This window comes from Mycteria americana, chromosome 1 (genome assembly GCF_035582795.1).
Source record: "Mycteria americana isolate JAX WOST 10 ecotype Jacksonville Zoo and Gardens chromosome 1, USCA_MyAme_1.0, whole genome shotgun sequence".
Lineage (NCBI taxonomy): Eukaryota > Metazoa > Chordata > Aves > Ciconiiformes > Ciconiidae > Mycteria > Mycteria americana.
Genome location: NC_134365.1, coordinates 135927702 through 135949729, shown reverse-complemented (window position 1 = coordinate 135949729; position 22028 = coordinate 135927702). Strand labels below are relative to the sequence as shown.

General features: G+C 37.6%; 1 protein-coding gene across 2 annotated transcripts in view; it reads right to left on the bottom strand.

Moving 5' to 3' along the window:
• Window positions 1–22028, bottom strand: part of MAP3K15 (mitogen-activated protein kinase kinase kinase 15) — a 91585-nt gene that overhangs the window by 56656 nt on the left and 12901 nt on the right. For both annotated transcript variants that reach the window (XM_075521524.1, XM_075521532.1), the window contains exons 2-3: window positions 8241–8380; window positions 4717–4740 (exon numbers count right to left, since the gene is read on the bottom strand). In XM_075521524.1, the coding sequence (XP_075377639.1) occupies window positions 4717–4740; window positions 8241–8380 (164 nt within the window). The remainder of the gene's footprint in view (window positions 1–4716; window positions 4741–8240; window positions 8381–22028) is intronic.

Genomic DNA, 22028 nt, shown 5'->3' with positions numbered 1-22028 from the left:
GAATGTAAGATTTCTCTATCTACGTGATTTATATGTCTATACGTCTCCTTGTGTCATCATTAAGATGCTTTGAAGTCTTACTTTTATGAACCTATCAGATTCATTACCCGATTAGTTAAGCGTAATCCAACCACTACAAATATGCATCCCTTGAGATAGTAACATTTCCATAAAAACTAACGTTCATAAATAAATTTTAAAAGCCTTAGTTTTCATTATATCAGTAGTAACAGTGGCATATTTCATTACTAGAAACATTAAAAGTAATATTTACTGGGTTACCCATTGCCTTTGTACTATTCTCCCCCCAAATGGAAAAATGATTGTCTGTATTTAAGACGTTCCTGCTCCTCTTTCATTCTGTGCCCTTTTGCAAACTCTAATACTCCTGCTGCCTCAGGCTTTTTTAGAAATACATCATTAAATGACCATATCATACAAACTTTTATATATTGTAAAAATAATCAGAAAATAAAAAATAGAAAGCTATTCTGCAATACTACTTCTTCAGATTATTAAATTCATATAATGTAATCATACTTTAGTCTTGGCTCTCATTTCAATCCATTGGGGCTACTAAATTGGACAATATGAGTCCAAGTGCCAAAATCTTTCTATTTAATTTTCTTAAATGTTCATTGCCTTGAAACAGTAGATACATTCTAATTTATATAGCTACTGAAACTCTGAAGAGACTTTCTGCCAATTACAATAAAAAGTGATTTTTCAACATAAAAATTCCTTGTGGCAAGGATAAATTGCAATCCTGTTCCCTTTAGATCATTTTTGCTAATGACTCCTCCGTGGCCCAGACATTATTCTCCGCTTACTATAAGAGCTGCTACAGGATTTAATAAAAAAAAAAACAAACAACATTTAAATCTCTGAAAATACTTCATCAGGCCCACAGGCCTAAGTATACTATAATAAACCTTTTGGTTTAATAGCCAGCTTACTTTCCTTTAAATTCCTTCTCTGAAAGCAATTAACAGGGTTATTCAAATTTCTTCAGGCATACCATCAACTAAAGAAAAATTAACTATTAAGTCTTTCTCCTTATATTCTATACTTGCCATAATGATTTTTCCAGAGTAGGAAGTTCTAGTTTGTATTTTTAATGCCACATTCAAACGAACTGAATGGATCAAAGTATGTATCTCAAACTATGTGCAACCAATGCTAGAACTATTGCCAGAAGGACTGGACATTTTGCTTCCTGACTCCAGCAGTTTTTAAAAAGCTCCTTGTGCACTCTTTTCTTCACTCAGTCTTGGACTTTTTTTCTGCACCATTCCTTAAAATTCTGTAGAACGAGAGGAAATTTCCCTACGGGGGGGGGTGAGGGTGGGAGGGGTGGGGGGATCAAGGATAGTGACAAAACGTTGCATCAAAATAGAACAACTTTCCCATGGATTTTGTCTATTACATTGGTTTGAGGAAGATTATTTTTTTAAGCATTTTTTGCTTTTCAAAATGCTTGAAATGTCATTTCTCCATCTGACATCTAAAGAAATTCCAAAGCACAAGCCCATTTTCCATAGATAAACTTATTTTCCTGTACTCTACAGTCCAGTAGCATCCACTGTGCTCTCAAACTTTGATTTTTCCATAATGACACAGGAAACAAACTGTTCTGCAAGACTGCATAATTGCAATTTATTTTATGGACGATAATTTTGACAGGAACTAGGAAGCTGTGCATACATCCTCAGTAAAATTAGCAGAAAATAGTCCTCAAAGCTCTGAGGAGCTCTTCAGAAGGAAACCTAACTGATGGGACACAGAATCTGGACCTTGAATTTCATGCCAGGACAATTCTTTCTTGGGAACTGAACTTCAATAGCCTATAATTCTTTCCTTTTGTATCCAAGTATGCAATAGATTATAAATACAGAATTTTAATTGCTTGTTTGGGGGAGTCAAGTAGAACTGAATCACATCCCCCATCTTATCTTATCCCTGAAAACTTCATTCCTGGATGGTGGAGGGAAGGAAAGAAGTTCTCCTACTCTTACATTCTTTTTTCAGACAGTAAGCTATTAAATCTCTCAGACTCATACCACTGCAGCATGCTGCTGTATAATTTTCACTGTTAGATCAGCTGTACTCAGGCCAAATCTCAAATGAATTGCTGACCTTTTTTCTATGCATTGTTTTCAGCTTTACGTCCAGTTTCCTCGCTTTTGCCTCCTCCTTGATGCTGAATTAGAATAATGTTTTCTTTACAAGGAAAACATCCATTTTCTTCAAGGCTTGCTTGTAATACAAAAAAAAAAAAATCACCCCAGACAACACACTAGACATTCACCTTCTCTGCATCTTTAACATGGCTCCACATCTGTTCTACACTATGATTTTTTTGCACCTTTGTACATGACTTGAGATTTGCAGGATAAACAGCAAACGTGAGGGCAGGGAAACCTCATAGAAAGCTCTGAGCTACAGCAGCCAGTACAGAAGGTTTCGCTTGTGCTGCTGGGAAAATGGTGTGCTGTGCCTGGTAGCAATCTCAGTTGTCCCCCTTCCCTTATACACAGTGCCGATGCATGGACACGGAGCTTATAAGACACAGAGAGGATGTCTCTTCATAAAACCAGCAATGGTATTCCTGTGGCTACCTCTGGGTTGGAGGAAGGCTTAGCAGATCAAGTATCTATCCTCTTTCCAACATGTCTCCAGACCCTCATGAAGAGTGCATTCAAGCTCTTTCTGCTATTCCACAGCTATGGCAGAGGCATACCCACACTGTTCAATCAGGAAAAGTGAAAGGAAAACACAACCCCCTAGTACACGAGTATTAACTATTGTATCTATATTCAGCATTTAAACTGAAATGGTTATGTAACTATGTACTTGATTGGACACAGTAAATTCACACCAATTCTGTACCTACTTAACTAGCACAGCAACCCTCATTAGCAATTAACTGCAAGCAAGACATTGCCCATACGGCTGTAAAATATTTAACCAAGCAACAAAGCAGTGGCACCACACTGGGGCAGCGGCAAACTGCAAGCCTCTCATGACAACTCATTTGGATCTGAAAGGAGGGGAAAGCAATTGTCTATTTGAAGTCAACTCCAACTTAGAAAAACATGAAGTTTTAACCTATTAACTCTTTAGCTTGCTAATTAGTTTGTTGTAATTTCTGATTAAAAAACTGATAAAATAATGCAATATGGGAGCACATTTATCTAATCAAAGAGAATATGAACAACTTCAAATAACACAAAAGGGTCACGAATCCATACTTGGTATTTAATTTATTTTTTCCTCACTGTGTTTTACTCACAATTGTTTTCTTAATTTAAGCACTTGAAGAAGATGGGTTAGGCAATCCCTCCTTCTTAAAGGAGGGATCAGAATCCTAGTTTTAGGATGCCTCTCTGCCCCTTTTGCTAGCCACATGGTGTTTACAGGTCTAATACCATGTCACCAGATCCATCTTTTCTTCTCTTCCATGTGAGGGTAAATACATCCCTCAGTGGGAGAAAGAATCTGCCAAAAGAAAAAATTTCAGGCTGCTAATCTGATCGCACTAGGCTGAACTTGCCACCGTCCTCTTTGCCTTTACTCCATTTCTGGAACTATCACCAAATGACTTGGTCACAATTCCCCTGCTTGCTCTGGAGGGGAAAACACATGCTTGTGACATTTTGATCATCTACCAGTTGATGGATAGTAGCATTCACAAGCAAATCTGCCTCATTCTGAGGCCCCCCTTCACAGACCAGTAAATGCAGTTCACACCCCACAGGTGAAACTAGTTCAAAGATCACCGAGACAGACAGGAAAATAACCTGGATTTACTCATGCGCTCAACCTGATCTATCTTTAGCCTACATGCAGCTCTGCGGCCAAGTATAAACAGCAGCTCAATATAAACTGCTGTGACTAATGCATTATTTTTTCTAGTTCTCTTTTAAATTATTAGCAAACTCTAAGAACATTTTATTACTTTAGTCCTGATCAATATTCTTCAGAAGAAAATAAAAGCATGTGGTGAATAGGGGGAAACAAAAAGGAATAAATGGAAATTTAAGATTTTTGCAAATTCAATTGTCTTCAAAATAACAGTGTAGAGTGTTTAATGAAAATAACCACTGACATGATGTGAAGTATGACAAAATATATAACTGTCTAAGATATCATGGCATACTGCAATAAGCCTAAAATAACCACTAAATTTTATCTTGGTTCAGGCTTACTTACTTGTTTGGTTTTACTTGCATTAAGGGTAAGAATATTTTTACTTTGGGAAATAAGCTTGTGCATTCCTAGGTAAAAATCTGTGAATTTGTGAGGAAGAGGATGGGTATGCAGAAGCCAAAGCTGTTTGAGATACAACAGCAACCCTTATTAAGATATTATACACACATATATATTTGCATAAGTGGGTGAAAGTGGTAGAGGCAGAAAGAGACTTTGAACTTCTGAGTTTAAATGTTGATCTATCAACCTACATATATAACATACATCTACTGGCACTTTTCTAGAACTTAAAAAGGAACTTCTAAAGAAAAGTAATTTTTTAATCTAGCTTTACTTTGGAAAGGAAGTCAACAAGATTTCCACTAGTTTGAATTGTATATAGGCAAAACAGACTTCCTTCAATCAAATAGAGCATATATATGCTTGGAAGCTTTGTTATTAGAGTTGCTTCAAATGTAGTATCCTCATTTGGTGTTTTAAAATGAATGTGGATTTAATACTTACTGTGTTTTTCTGAGATACCATATCCTGAAAAGAAAAAAAAAAGATAATAAAAATGTTTATTCATTTTTACTGGGAATTACTACGTGCAATAAAAATAATTGCTATACATATATATACACACAGATGTGTTCTTCACAGCATAATCCAGATTTCCTGCCGCAGCAAATTCCAAGTAAAGGGACAGACCAACATCAAGAAAAGTCTTAGTAGTTCAGGTTAGGAAAAAATTAACCATTCAAAGAAGAAACCTATTTAAAGAAGTGCTCAGAAGATGAAGAAAGTTGTACTTGCCAGTAATTGGAGTTTCTCAGGCTGAGCACTCGACGTACCCACTCACACTCTGGGCATTTGTGAGACAAAAGCATTCAAAGCTGGAGATTTTTTTTCTCTGAAAGAGTATCCTTAAGATACTTAGGTCCCTTTCCTACCTGGATGGGCACAGACCAACACACTCCTCCTACACCCTAATCCTTCTCACCTCAAAATCTAAAGAGAGATATTGAAACTATGAGGCAGATGATAAACTAATGGGCATGTAAACCAGATCTCAAGGATTTCCAGCTGCTGGTAAGTAACCTCCTCCTCCTTCTAGTGTGGTGGCTTACATGTCCAATGAACACTGCTTGGTGAAACTAAAGAGATCTCCAGGTAAGGCACACTAAAAATGTTAGATATAGACTTGTTTCTAAGCAAGGTTATTGATATAATTTAATTGTATGTGCTCTGACAACCTAAGATGATTCTGCTTGAGTAACTTCACATCTGATAGCCTGAAATCCACTTGGACAACCACTGCAGAGAAATGATCATGCCCATGCACCATTTTCCTCAACAACAGACAAAATATCAGGGGCCATCTAAGAGGTTTAGCTCTGCAAATATGACCCTCTTGAAATACAGATTACGTATTCTTTTATATGCTTGGAACTAGGTTGCTTTGGAAAGAATATTGGTGAAACTGAAGAGACAACTCCTGGGAGAATTTCAGGATGGGTCCTAAGAAATAAGCTATATAAAGTCAGGCTGCCTGAACTTCACAGATCTTCCCAGTAGAAGTAATAGCAGTCATAAGTACTGCCTTTATAACACTTAGGCTAGCCATTCCTAACAGGCATGCACAGCAATCTAGATCCAAGTAAAGTAATAAATTCCTGAAGGGAAGGGGAAAAAAGCCTGACCAAATCGGTCATAAACCTGAGAATAAAGAAACACGAGCAGATGGTCAAAAATACATATTAAGGTACCAAACCTAAACAGAATTACTGAATAACTTAAACTCCTTAAGCCAAATAAAATATCTCAGAACAAAAGCAATGGAAGGCTTAAACATCTGAAATATCACATATCTGAAAATTAATGTGTCTACCTAGCTAAGCAAGTATCTCCAGTAGAGCTTTATCTACTGCAGACAAAGATCTTTCTCAGCAGGGAGAAATGAACTCTTCTAAGAATTATCCAGCACCTATGCCATGAAATGTATCATGAACTGTTCTTCACTGAAAGAACATGGTTGGACTCGATGATCTTAAAGGTCTTTTCCAACCTATATGATTCTGTGATTCTGTGAAAGAACCCAAGAACAATCCCTGTCTACCTTCTGAAGTATTCCTAAGAAAGGTGTATTAACATATTTGAATGGTATCGAACACTGAACTGGGGCTCAATTGCAGAAGAGGTATCAAGGACATCAGGGTAGGACTGAACCATGTCCCAGTGCCCTGCTTAAACTATTCTAGCACTTGATCCAGAGGATCTCTTCTACTTGGTTACAGCAACTTAAATCAAGCCTTCTGATCCCATAGTAAGATATGCTAGGGGCCTACGTAGGCCAAGGAGGTTATGCAAACAACTGGGAGATGAGGAAGAGATCAGTGACGCTGACAGAGTTCCTAGCAGAAGAGAGATGAAGGCAGATAATAGCTTTTCTAGCCTTAAGTGACCCAGTCACGCTCCAATGTTCCCAGGTCCTCAGACTTGTCCTTGAGGTTTACATGCTTAGATAAAAAGCCCCAGAACTGACAGTGCAAAGACTTGCAAGTTCTGGCAACAACCAATCTGAAGATCCAACCCATGGATGGACGTAACCCTGGAGGTCATTCAGCACTCCAGTTATGGAGCAGGTGCTTGCATATGTACTTGGCACAAAGTGCAGAAATTAAAGCCATCCACAGAGGTCCTCACTGGGCCAAGACAAATAGAAGGTGACTAGCCTGTACTTCCCAAACTTTTGGCACACCCTTGGGAGTGCCAGTTTGCCAAGTTGCCAAGTTGATCAGAACATCTGAGTGACAGCATAAAAGAAAGGCAAACGTGTTAATGAAAAATGAAAGTGAAAGATCTCTTTGCAGTCAGGTATATTAACAATGCAGGATGAGAAGTTGTATGCCTGCCCACCCCGACTAGCTAAAGGAATGGCGGGCATGCAAGTATGCCTTAGCGCTTATCCATACAGATAACCCCTTTGAGCAAAGAGTGAGAGAGGCTCCAACTCCGAGTTCTTGTGACTCCAGGTCACATGGAATGTGAATGTGTATGTGGACCACACTACCTGAAGGAAGGAAGTATGGAATACTAGACACATCAGAGTAAAATCGATGACATTGAGAGCAGAAAAGAAGAAAGAGAAGCTGTGACAGAAGAGAGCTTTTCTGGGAAAAGAGAAGGAGACTCATACAAAATGAAGATTAAACTTAATATTCTTATAGGATCAAGAGAAGTTGGAGAATTCAAAAAAGGATTTTTGGACATTGATGGTGTGAAAAATATAAAGTATCAAGAGGCAATATCTCAAAAAAAGGAAAAAACCACAAAGCATAAACAACGCTGCTCTCAGTGAAGGTAGCAAGAAAATGGATTATATTAAAAGCAGCAGTAGGTGATGATACAGAGGATCAAAGTCTAAATGGGATCTAAACCAAAGAGAACCTGCACTGAGAAAGACACAAACATCCACAATATATGACTTGCATCCAGAACAGCAATTTCAGGACTTAAATCTGTAGTATGTATTATCCTACTATAAAAATGAACAACAGGCCTATAAAAAGATTTGGTGAGGATCTCTCATCTTCAAACAGCAATAAAAAGGAGATTCCTGTAGTCTTAGTTACTCAGCACCTAGGAGATACAAAACTCATCTGACAGAAGTGCTTCAATAGTAGGAGTAGACTGCAATACAGCCCTTGTTCAAGTGTCATTATTATACAGGCCATAACATTTTTTTACATGTACTCTAATTAAAAGAGGGAAAGGAAGGAAAAAAATCAGACCTACACTCTCACTTCCAAGTCTAACCATCTGAAGCAAAATCAGTACCAAACTATGGATCTTTTCTTATAAACAAGCTTTTATACTATTCTAATCATTAGTATTTTTGCTAGCAGCTGTTTTTCTTAGCATGATTTTGTTATGTAGCTATCAGGAAATCACATTCAATGGAAGTTTCAGAAAAACACAAACATTTGCAGAATCAGGTATTTAAAGATATTTCTGAAATGAAGCAGATTTTGAAGTGAGAACCTTACTTTGAGAGACTGAGCAGTGTCAGCATCAGTGTCATGGTAGAGTATAACATTATTAGCCATGTCAAAGCTTTCACGCACGCCAAGGTGGTAGAACAGTGATGGTTGCTTGGAAATATCACTCATGTCCACAACTGCAACATCTGAAATGAGAGAGGGAGGGGGGAATTGCTAAAAAAAAATTATCATTTTAAAACCAATTTTATTGTTACACAGGATTTAAAATAAATCCTGAAATTAGACATACATTTGGACAGACAAAATCAATATATTCAAATAAGGGTAATTTTCTCATGGTACAAGTAAATTTTACCATTCATATAAAAGATAAGAACCTACTCAGGAAATTATCACAGTGTTATAGTAACTGGGAGGCAGAATTTATGAATTCTGCTTGAGGTTTTGAAACCACTGCATCAGGAATACCTCGGGTGAAGCAGCAGTTCTGCATTTGTTCTCTGAACTAGGCCTGACAGCCTGAATGCCTAATAGGATGGAAGGCTCCAAACCTTCAGGTAGAACCTCTAAGAACAGGAATGTAGCAGAAAATTATGGAAAACTGTGAGACCAAGTTTATCTTAAGACGCTGAGGTTTGGAGAACAGGAAATTCCTAAACAGTAGAAAAAGAAATGACTGTGAAAGTTGACTCTTAAAAGCTACAGGCAAGATGTTCAAGATGGAGGGTGCAGGAATGAGGCAATTCAACCACAAGTAGTCAGAGCAAGACTTCCCCTGCCCTTGGGTAGTATTCTAGTCAGAAATGGAAGTAAAAAAATGTATGTCAGTGGAAGATGACCTATACAGAGAGCTAAAGAGAAATACCCCACATTATGCAGAACAGCTGAGAGACAGACAAAAGATTCTGAGTTCATGATTTGGTTCTCATATAAGCCTAAGGCCAGTACAGAGAGGAGAGGTAACTGGAGAAGAGGACATTTAATGCCGAGTTTTTTTCCTTGATCCTTATATCCTCTATGCTACCTAAGAAAATTTTGCTTTAAAGCTTTCTAAAGGTCTGTATCTATATGTCTGTCTGCTTTCACCGCTATGGGACAGATGGATGAACTTAAATGCAAAGTATTCATGAGACTAGAGCCTTGACATTGAAACCACAGGGGAGTCTGAGGTTCAAAACAGATTCCAGAGACTCAGTGCAGCTGGGCAGTAAAGCCTACATCTCTGAAGGGGTAACAAAGAGTGTCTGTACCTATGCGGAATGACAGAGGAGGGTGAGCTACTAGTAAACAAGAAATCTAAAAGCAGGTCTGATGTATAAGATCCAAACACAGCAGCCAGTTTACCTGGGCTTCACCGAGGTTAGAGATCACAAGAATCAATACCCCATACTTAGTATGCAAGTTCTTGGAAAAGCCTGTAATGAATATACACTCCTGTACAATTCCATCAGGCTATGCTAACACACCACACTGGGTCAGCCAGTCCCTCAGGTTACTAACAGACTCCCTGTTAAAGCACAAGGAACGTTTTGAATCCAAAGACAATGACCTGCCTTAAGACCAAAACATCACCATTCAAGAGAAAAAAAAAAAAAAAAACAAACAACCAACAAGACAAACAAACAAACACCACAAAAATCCAAACACACCCCCCCTCCTCCCAAAAAAACCAAAACCCCAACACAAAATCATGGCAACATGAGAAGATCCCCTTATCCCTGTGGAACCTCAAATCCTGCACCATCTACTGATGATCTTTCCAGTTCCTGTTTAGCCAGCTCTCTACAGCATGGACAAAATTCCTGGTATACTGCACACTGTAGGGTCACACAAACTGAGCAGGCTTGAAGCAGTAAACCCCAGCTCCATAAACACATCCAATCTAGATTACCCCAATATTACAAAATCATTTTGGAAAACATAAATGATCTATAAAACAAAAGTTAAGACAAACTAACAAGCAGACCTAGAATCAAATACCATCTAGGAAAAAAAAAAAGTCTAAGAGCTTAGACTGTTTTTAGCACTTGTATAAATTGTTTTTATGGAACCAGAGTGCTGTGAAATCACAACCACCATCCTGGTAAGATAATTTAGACAATGTGTTCATGTAGCACACAAATATTGCATTTTACAATACAATGTGAGCAATGATCCGTAACAGAGTTTATTGAAACAAGGCTATACACAGTTCATTGCCATATGTAGTAGTCTACAACTGAAATTTGTCTTCTGTTGACTGCTGCTAGGTAACAACGTAAGTAGTATCGGAAACCCATTAAATGGACATAAGAACAGAAGTAAGCATCTGCATTAAAAAGGGTAATTATTAATCACTTAGATATTCATTCACACTGACAAATGAAGAGTTATGAGAATGAGTTTTCTTGTTTATTCACACCTTGTGAACACAGGTGTGAATAAGGTAAAATAAAATAGAAATAAAACAAATTGAAGACTAGCAGGGATGAAGATGGTATCACAAAAATACGCATGTGTAAGTGAAAAAAAAAACCAGGAGGATAATTGAATGGATCCAGTCTGATCATGGGAGTCAAGGATGACACAGAAGCAAATGACAGTGGACAGAAGCAGAGCATCAGAAGTGCCAGTGGCTGTGGACTAGAGCAGTGATGAGCAGCTGCATTCCCAGGGAGTTCTCCAAGACCCTCTCCAGCAGGAACAGCAGCAGAGTTGGAGCAGGGAGGAAAGAGATCTACTTACAAACTAGCTTTACTAATGTGCTAATGAAATGTAGCTTGAGTCCCGTGGGCCCAGGAAATAAATGCAAATTTAGGCGGAGAACAGAGGACCAACAACAAATGCTTATTAAAGAAGCAGATCCCTAAGACTTATCCAGTGCACGGGGTGCTGAGAGTACGGTGCTCAGTGTCACTGATCACTGGGTCTAAGCACATTCCCCAACACTACTGTTTTCAGGGTTACAGCTCTCTTCTTGGTGTAAGCAGTTTTGTGAATCACTCAATGAACAATGCTAATATGTGACACCACAAATATTTCTGTTTCAATTGTCCTGTATTTTTCTTATGGTTTATGCTAAAATCTTTCATCTACAGTTCTTTAAACACAGACATGGGGCCCTGTACTTCAACCACATATTTAGTATGGCTGATAAGGGACAAAAATTCCCTTAAACTTCCTGAGATACATAAAAAGAAATACTACAACACTAGTATCTGCTTCACAAAGCTTGATTTATGAATAGAAACATAAGTCAATCATACTTCATCCTCAACTCCCATCCTCCATATCAGGAGAGCCTGTTCAGCCAAACATACTTCTGGGCTTCCCCTTCCAAATTTAGGTTCATCCTCCTCCATTATAGACAAGTGTGAAACAAGAGCTAATGCCAACTTTGATCAAATCTTGTAATGAATGCGGAATTTTGAATTGAACGAAACATTTGTGAAAAAATGAGGAATTGTGAATAATGAAACATTTCACATAGGTCTAAAAGACCAATGGATATGGTTTCCCATGTTCAGAAAGAAAGAGAGCAGGGGAAGGTACAGCCCCTCTGTAAAGGCAGAAGACTTCCAAGTAAAGTACAAAGACCTTTACAATGCATCCACCAGAGGGTCTGGAGATGTGCTTAATGTTGCACATGACCAATTTTGGATGATTCTGGAACAGAACATCTAAACTCATTGCTTTGTTTCTGCAGCAGCAACTCACATTCAAAAGAACATACCCATAAAAATGTGTCCTTCGTCATTTCTTCTTAAGAGATCTTTTCAACTCTTTTTGTTCTCTTGTAGTTGCGCATGAAACTATTTTCATCCTGAAAATAGTTCTCTTTTGTCATGAACCCAAAAATAGACCTCACTTCATTAAGTATCTGATTGCAGTTAATTTGTCTAAGCTTTTGTTTCCATTGTAAAACAATTATGCTATCTGTATATTTTTTAGTGCATTAAGGTAATTCATCAGTATTACTAGTACAACCTTGATTAGGTCTCTGCATTGTTGCAGCAGATGGCACATAAATAATTTCTTATACTACAGTTTACATATTTTAACACTAGGGTGTCTTAAGAGACCAGAGAGGGGAAGCGATAAATAACTATGACAACTGAAATGAAGATTAGAGATCAATACTTGTGGTAAAACAGGAGACTATGAAACTAATAAATACTTCAACAGGAAAAACATTACTACACAGGTTAAAACCAGAGGACTTATTTCTCTATCTGGAATGCACCTGAAGGCATCATATAATTTAATGATCTAAGTGAATCACAAGTCTTCATGTGACTGTTGTATGATTTATGGCATTGCTAGCAACAACAAAAGGAAAATTTTGGCACCAGGTTTTGGGATTTGTAAGTTAAAAGTAGTAAACAAGAGAAAATTAAGAAATAGCCTGAAATATGCTGAAAGTTAAATGAAATCCAGGAGGCCTAACAGAAGAAAAAGTCAGAAAAAGTCTGTATTGCTTTCAACTTCTAACCTAAGACTCACCTCCATCCAGCCTTATCTGTGTGGAGAGCAAGAACCTTAGTCCATTATTATAGATTCATTATTTTTCCGCATTTGGAACCTATCTATACATAATAGAGTTAAAAAAAAAAAATCTTAACATGATAACAGAAACCTTATTGAAGGAAACTGCAGAACTCTGCTCCTTGTTATTCACTAGCATCCTGGTAAATTATGAACCTTCAGATTACTATTGCTTCAGATTATTGGCTATTTGCATCACTGTCCTTCATAGTTAGTAAATAAACAAATGTGTTATCCTTGAAATCCACTGGAGGAAACTGTCAAAATTATTCTTCAGAAGAACAACAATGCTCCTAAAGAAAAAAAAAATCATCATAACTATCTTCAAGAATCCATAACTTCAGGATGCACATTCAATTTTTTTTCTGCATGATTGCATGGTCCTTTAAAAGAAAGAATAGCAAAGTTTTTATGAGGAAACAATTATGGTAAAATTTGAAGTGTATTTGAAAACTAGGAACCTTTGCAGCTTTCATTTAAGCTAAAACAAAAAGCACACTCTCAACTTTAATACACCCTGTACTCCCAGAAACTGAGAGAGGGAATAGCTCAAAGCAATAAAGCATGGTAGTAACTACCAACAAAACTGTTAAGGTAGTTTTTCAGCACAGTTTGTTATATCGGCAAACTGTCAGTGCCTTCCATTAGATCCTAAACACAAGCCAATTTTAGCGTAAAACCACTGTCAACATTTGTGATGCTATTATGGCTCTCTCAATGCATCAAGTTTTATTAAAATCTCACTGCTCTAAAACATGCTATTCTGTAAGAATCTGCTTACTTTTCTTATTTTTTAAAAAAAAGTTTGTTCCAATCACAAAGTAAAACACAAAAATATAACCAGAAGTTGCCTTAGAAGATAAAAGTCTCATGAGACATAAACATGCAACTTTTTTCTAAATTTACAAATTTCTGGTTGAAACCAAGAGTATTTCAATTAAACCTCTCCAAGTTTGCAATAGTATAGCACGAACTTTGCTAACTTCACTGGTTTGCTATAGGGCCAGAATTGGTCACAAAAATAAAAACCAAGTAGGTAGCAATGATTTATCCCACAATATAGACTTGTACATATTATAATCACATTAAACAACTTCTTAAAAACCATTTCATATATTTCAGATTAAGCTTAACTTCTTGTAAATTAAAACCAAGTACTGCGCTTTTGTATAAATACTAAATTAAAATTAACTGTAATAGTTTAGCAATTGCTTACAAAGCACCTTTAAGAAGGAAGGTTGTTCTTATAAGCTGCAATCAACTTTTGCACAAGAATTCAATTGTGGCTGGAGTCTGACTACAAGTTTCAGCCTATTTCTTGCTTCAGAAAAGGAAACACAAGCATGCACATTGGAGGTCTGAAGCTTTCTGATACAGTGAGGGCACTTCCTTTGGAAAGAACGTTTAGTTCACAGGCCAAAGGAATTGAGAACTCAAAGGACAGGAAATTTAAGAATTTAATTAGGTATGAATCCTCATATTAATTTGGGAAAAAAGAAGATTTCTTTCTGTTGATATATACTAAGCACTGAAGAAAAAACAGTGAGATTTTGAGGTTTTATTAATGACACCAATCACAAATTGGAGAAATAAGACAACTTTAATATTGGTCAAATAATTTTTAATTCACTATTCTTAAAGGATTATTATCTTGGGAAGACAACAGAGAAAATTAGATTCTGATTCTGGTGTATTATCCATCCACACCCACTCTGACTATAAAATGAAGCAAAATCTAAACTTAGATCTCACTTTTGACAGTTCTAATGGATTTGTTAAGTTAGTATTCTGAAAACCTGGGCATCAAATGGCAACAATTCTGAAATGTGCTCATCCATCGTTTGTTTGCTCAGGAAAACAAAAGGACTGTTGTAAAGTGGCAATTTCAGGCACATGTTTTATCAAAAACAGGGCAACACCTCTAATTTGTGTTCTCAGACTGAGCTTGTCATTCGCCTTTTACTCAGTTGTGGCTTTAATCTTACCTTCATCTGCCACAAGTTTTATGTTACAAAATGATCTATTGGTGAGAAAGGTGCACCACACACCAAAATGTACCAGTTCTGCTCCTCTCACCTAGGATAAAAAAGCAAAAAAGGAAAAAGGAAAAAAAGCCTAACAATTGCAGCCCTCATGAAAGCCAACATTATCAGAACAGCAAACACAAGGAGGAAAGTCAGACCTTTCTTTTGCATTTCTTACTTTCTGTGTGTCAACTCTTGCTCTGGAAAACAGTTTCACATCCTTCCCCATGAAGTCATTCTGCTCTGTGAATGTGAATACTGTGAGTGCTGAAGAAGTAATTTTAACTATGTATTAGCTGAGCAGAAACAGCATTCTTGGTTAAGGGAAGTCAGCTGTTAAATAACTGTCCTGAAGAGACCAGGCAAATCCAGAGGCCTGCCGTTCCTAGAAAACCGAAAAACTTTAATTTTCAGATGAGCCTTTCCACTACATGGCAGCATTACTAACTGCAACAATTAGGACAATTGTTTTGCTCCACCTAACACACAAACACATTAAAACTGGCAGTGTCCCACCTCCAGAGACAAATCTGGGAACAGCTGCGTTAAGCAAAGTGGTCCAACTAGCACTTCACAGCCCAGATCCAGCTGACCCACTGCCTTTGTGTGGAAAGCAGGCACATGCACGTAGAGGAGGAGGAGGAGGAAGAGTTGACATTCAAGTCTGTTTCTAACCACAGCATTTGGGTACATGCTAGAGAGTCCTTTCATGTGGCCCAGCAAGGCATCTCCTCCTTCCTACACACCTAAAAAGTTTGGAGTGCTCAAATTTAAGCCTCTCAGCTACCAAAGGCAAAAAGCTGAAATACAGCAGTTTTTAAACTACCAGAATGGTTAGAACTTACCAAGTCATAGCCTGGATTACACTCTGAAAGTGGAGATAAGGAAACCCATACACTTGTTTTTCATGTATAGATCACAAGAGTGTCTCATACGGCTTCCATTCAAACCACTGGGAGAAGCCCCAGCAGCCTGAAATGGCACAGGAACAAGAGATTTTTGGATAGCCATCCTGCAGGTGGTGAAATGTTAAGTCCAAAGAAGGAGCCAGCAGAATAATCCAGTGTGGAAGAAACGGAGGCACAGGCAGCTGGAGTGAAACCAGTAACGAATGCAACCAGCACAGCAACACGTACACAGACCCTGAAAGCATTTTAATGTAGGTAAGGAATACAAAAAACATATTTAAATATTTACTTTAATCATAACCAGAAAGAAACTTCTTGTTCGTGAGATCAGTTCTCACTTGTAACCATTTTTCCTTTTGATTTCAAATACCAGCCTTTGGCAACAACATTTGAAAATTTTAGTCTTAGGCTATCTTAGTAACATATGACATTGTAACATTCACTGGCAATTCCCATCCAGCAAAATCAACCCTCAGGATACAGTGAAAATCAGACAAATCATCCAAAATCATCCAAAACAACAGCACAGACAAGATTGAGGGGCCAGTGCTCATCTCTGGCTTTCATAATTCTGTACAAGTACTCATTTCATACAACAAACTCCACAACAGGGTTACATTCAGATCCAAACATTACAGCCACTACTCATGTTAGCACTGTGGTGTTACTTTACAGTTGTACTCAGATACCACCATCTTTCATCTGTCCTCTGGTACATGGAACACACATTAAAAATAGAACCAGAACATATTTTTCATGCTCCAGTGGCATTTATTGCAACTCAGGAGAAACTAGTTTCTAAAACTATTCATTTTTCTAAACTATGACAAAGTATTTGTGCCATATTTATAATTGATACATGTTCCTTAATATCAAAATAACCATTTGTTCCAAAAATTAAATCACCCAAGAAACTGCACTTTAGTTAAAAGGAACAGAACAAATTACAGCAGGTGAGCAACACTGCCAGTTCTAGGGGTTGATCTGTAACCTGACTTCTCATCTATTTTTAGGTTTTGGGGTTTCCTTATTCATTAGATACATCACCTGAAGCTTTCAATTCTTTCCCCTGCAATTGCATATTAGGAACTTTTTTGTTGAATGGAAGCAAGGATTCTTCCAAAAACTTTGGATACCAAAAGCAAAAGCTTTAAGAAACATTGTAGGTGTTTCTTAAATATAATTAAATTCACAGTACAACTAAGTTTCAAACAAGGCAAGGCAATAAAGAAGACTTTATTATTTTTTGTACAGTTGGCAGTTTAGGGAAAGAAGAAAACAAAGAACTAATCCTCAAAGAGCTTTTCTTGCAATACTGAATTGCAGAAGTTAGGAAATACACAATTCACTGAAAACAGTGTATGCCTAAGCTTAGAAGTTGCTTAATGTTTTCCATGAAAAAGCTTTGCTTTCAGTCCTTTTTAACTTTGACAGTCTTTGCTTCAGGTTGTTTTTTTTTTTCTTTATAAAAGATTTAATTAAAAACAACCCAGTCATTTCTGAGACTGTGTTGGAGAACTTCTTCTGGCCAATGTTAAACATCCTCTCATGCCAAATTAAGAAGCGTTAGTGTTTCCAAGCACCAAAACAGAAAATTGTCAGACAAGTCAGGCTGTCTGGAAGTACTTGTTAGCCTCATGAAACACTGCTTGTTCCAAAGCTAAGATTTCAGCAGTGAGCTGGTCAGAGTCACAAGGGAGATGTTTGGTCTCAGATGAGACAGTCCTTGCTCCCTTCATTGTCAACACCAAGAGAGGAAAAGCACTTTTAGAGCACCGTTCGTCTGATCTGTCAGAAGTCTACTTCAGCATGAGATGAACTGCAGCCCAGAACTGCCCATTTCTCTCCACTAACTATGAAGGGAGTCAAAGCCGACTGCAGACACCCACATCGAAGGTGTTCAGTGCTATGAACCCCCTGCATAGAGTCTCGCAGCTCTGCTTTGAAGAATTTCATTAGCCATTAAGGCATTTCAGTCAAGAATGATATCTCAGCAGATATTTCCCTGCAGATGTTCCCACCAGCCGACCAACAAATTGGCGGCCAACGGAGAAGGACTACAGCTCTTTCTCATCAGCACTATACCCGCAGTCTCTCTGCCTGTGAGAAAGAAAAGGAAGGATTGTCACAACTGAAACCCTCTGCTAAGATTTCCAAAGGAGTATCTGAAACGCGTAACTCTTGCTTGAGTTTTCCATAAATTGGGAGATCATTTGTGGATCCCAGCTTATGGTATTTGTTTTGGCACTCAATAGATATGATTATACAACTGCGTGGATGACTGTTCTTTAAGAGGTGTTTTTGCATGTACTATCTCAGCTGAGAGTCTTTTCTGCTACTCATATAACCTGATTGTTTAGTTACACTGAAGCAGTGACTATAATCTCTGGGCCTATGGATGAAGTTTATACACAAATTAAATTCTCAGTACAATTACCTTCAAGCCAAATATAAGCATTACATTTCCCTGTAAGGCAATGACATTCATACTAAAGCTAGTAACAGACTTTTTTTTTTCTTTTTTTTTTTTTCTGCTTTCATACTATAGCTTGTGAGGTCCTGGGAACAACATAGCCTCAAGTCTGAGGGAGCTAACTCACAGTGGTGTGAGAGGTAAAAAAAAGAATGTCCACACACACTGTCACTGGAAACTCACCCAGTACACACCTCTTTGCACAGCTACCCTTCCTTGAGGAAGGAATGTAAAAATTTACCCACTCTGGGACGAAAAAGTCACCAACCACAATCATATCAGTTGGGTCCTGCCAAGGTCTGCACACTGCTAATAAATGAATTCTGAAAGTTGTGACATGCACAAGAGATCAATATTTATACCATTTCTTTGTAAAACTACAGCCTTCAAGCTCCTGGGTTAGAAACTGAGACAGAGATCTCATCACTTGGATCTTAGCCATTTGAGCAGTTTCATGGCTCAGGCAGATGAACGCTTATGCCTGCCTGCAACTCCTACCTCTTTCCCATGACCCATGATCTCTGATTCTCTCTCTTCCCATTCTATCCTCCCCTTATCCTTCAACCTATAATTGACTTGATACTTTCTGCCTAACTTAGTACTAGCACAGTAGCAGACAGAAGCGCTGTCAACTGCAACTGATCAGTCCTGTGAGTGGTATCAAGCTACCAGCTTCCCACTAGCCTCCTGGAAAAGTACTTTAAGAAACTGTTAGACTTTACAACAATTGAAAGAAATAAAGGTTAAAAACTTAATTTTGTGAAAACTCACTTTTTAGATATCATACAATAAAACATACTTGCATCTGTAACTAAAAAAATCCGATTCTGTAAGTAGTAGAAAAGACTCTGGGCTGAGATAGTACCCACACAAACACCTCTTAGATATGGTCATCCACACTGTTTTATAATCGTATTTCTTGAGTGCCAAAACAAAGTACTTAACTTTACAGTGGCTGTTATTTAAACCTTGTAAGTGTGCACCCAACAGAAGTTAAAAGAAAAAAAATGAAAGAAGAAAAAGTAAATTAAAGCAATTTGCTATCGCAGGCTGACAAACACCACAGCTCACAGCAGACAAGTGACTGCGGGGTATGTGGTGAACAAAGCAGTTCCCACCTGCCTCTGGCTGCAGAAGATGAGCAGTGACACCATGACAGAGACTGACAAGATTGCAGGAAGAGAAAGGGCAGTATTATGGCTTAAGCAGCTGAATGCTTGTCTGTGAAACTGAATTCCATCCCTGCTTCTTTCTACCCCACAGCTGCTGCATGATGCTAGCCTAGTCACATAAACTGAGATTTCAAAGATGGACTTGGTGACCATGCAGTTATTAAGATTCTGCTTTTCAGGGGAAAAAAAAAATAATCAACATACCCCACTGGAACACAGAAAGTGGCTTTGAAAAACAGCCCTCATTTTAAAGGTAGTTTGTAACAAACCCAATGCCTTTAGAGAGAAGAAAATTCCTAATATTTTACCTAAGCTATTCCCTTCTATCATTCAATTGTACCTTGGCATGAGTAACAACTCAAATACTGATTTAGCATCTGTAGTATTCCATCTGCAAAATAGCTAAGCATCTACAGAGCAATCAATACACCTGAATCCTACCTCAAAAAAGACAGATATTTGCACTTTCCATGTGCTCATTTCATCTTTTTACCCAAATGAATACTAACAAAGCAGCATTCAAAACTTCTCAAAGAGTATTTAAATAATCTACATTTGTTTCCCTTTTTGTTATTCACAGACATTAGGCAAATGAAGATTCCAGAAGTCACTCTTCACTTTTTCCCAAATTCATTATCACTGACTGAAAAAGGCTTCCGAATCTACACATCCAGGACACTACAAAAATACTTACCCATCACAGATGATCTGAGAAAGATACCTGTTCAATAATTTTCCCTGTTTATATACTCTCAGTATATTAAAAAATTTGACATAGATGCTACACAGCCATAATGAGTAGATGTCTCACATCATACATACTTTTCACTATGCCAGGTCATTAAGGATAGCATTATTTCCTAAAATTTCTCTGCAAGCCAAAGAGCCTACTAATTCTACAGAATCTGTCATTTCTCTGCCCTATTTAACAGCAGAGAAGAAAAGAAACAGCTGAGTAAATTAAAAACAGGCGCTTCACACTTGCCTGCCGCACCAGCAGTTTGCCAAGCGTCACATGAGACTATTTCCACTGCAATGTTTACTAGAGCTGAGCTAGCCAGTTGAGAGAGTGTACAGAAAAAACACCCCAACCCTGAACCTAACTTGAACCTTGCCTGTAGTTTGGGGGGAAAAATGAGAAAGGTGAACTTTATTTAACTTTTCCTACACCTCTGCACTTCCTACGCTGGGTCATAAAAGGCAATGAAAGGGAATGAAGTATCAAAAAAAAGATCACTTACGGGATAATCTGGCCTAAGTGAAATTAAGAAAAGTACAAAATTCAACAAGAAAGGCTGTTCCTTCCTCCCCGACTGCAGGCAAATCAATTTCTAGGCCAAGGAGGTTTAGATAAGCTCCAAACTTTTAGATATTTATCCAAACTAAACCACTTGAGAGTCACCCATGATTTCATGTTGAATACCTTGGCTGGGGAGCAGAAAAAAACTGCCAAATCTGCACATCTCCAACAGGTCACACACTGGCCAACAACATATATCAAAAACATTTGAAAACATAAAATTATGCTAAGCTTTATCTTCTGCCCAAAGAAATGTAAGAGATAAGAAGAGAGATCAAAATAAAAGGCACTACAATGGAAAGAAAAAAGATTTCAGTACATTAAAGTTCATAAATCTGGATTAAGCTAAAACCTTTATTCTTTTAAGAATTAAAAATATAGCATACGAAAATAAAGGAGACTTTCCTACTCTGAGTCTCTTATTTTTCCCAAATATTAAAAAAAACAAAACAAAACAAAAACCATCAAGAGACATCTCTATGAATAGCACTGGGAACTTGTACGTACCAAACTGAGGTATCCCACCTCATAACTAGATTACAGATTTCCTCTTGATGTTGATAGCCTCCTAGACTGCCATTTAGGACCCACATAAAAGCACAATAAATTATGCACAGAGAAAATGCTAATTGAGGAAAGGCAGTATTATTAAAGTGCAAATGAAAATAAAGTTTACATAAAGCCACAGCATCCTCTGTGAGCCAAGAGACTTGCACTCACATATAGATACAGAGTTCCTGATTTAATATTCTGGATGCTGGGCAGATGTGGATTCTATCTGCTATTTTTAACTTTCCTGTAAACAGTACAAGCTTTATGTGCCAGCCTAAAAGACTGCATGCACTACTGAAAAAATCCTCATGTACCACTGAACACTATAATACCAAAAATGGGCAACATTCATTAAAAAAATGAGAAAAATCTATTTCAAGGCACTAAGTAGTGATTAACAGAATCTAGAATTTCAGTAGCTGGCCTTTCCAAAGCAAGTCACAACCATTATCTTCTTAATCTTTAACTATCCTATAAATACATTACACATTATTACTTCCAGCGTGTAGACAGGGAATATTAAGCATGAACACAGCTTGTTTGTTATCACCGCAGATCCATTCTAGATTTCCCTACTTTAACTAAGATTATAACTAAAAGTAAGATACCCAAAGCTAATCATCATAGGATCTCTCTAGAGTCAGAGAAATATCAGTACTTCCAAATTGTGATTCATCAGACACAATGAATCACATTAAATTGTGATTTTACAACAAGCCCCTAAACATGGTCTCGAGCATTTATTAAATGTAGTGTAGGATGGTTCGCCTCAAAATATACATACACATAAAGTTGTCACAAGATAAATCCTAGCATGGATGCTGACAGTATCTCAGTTTAAGTATTTGATGGTGTATTTTTTCCTCTTTTTAATAAATCC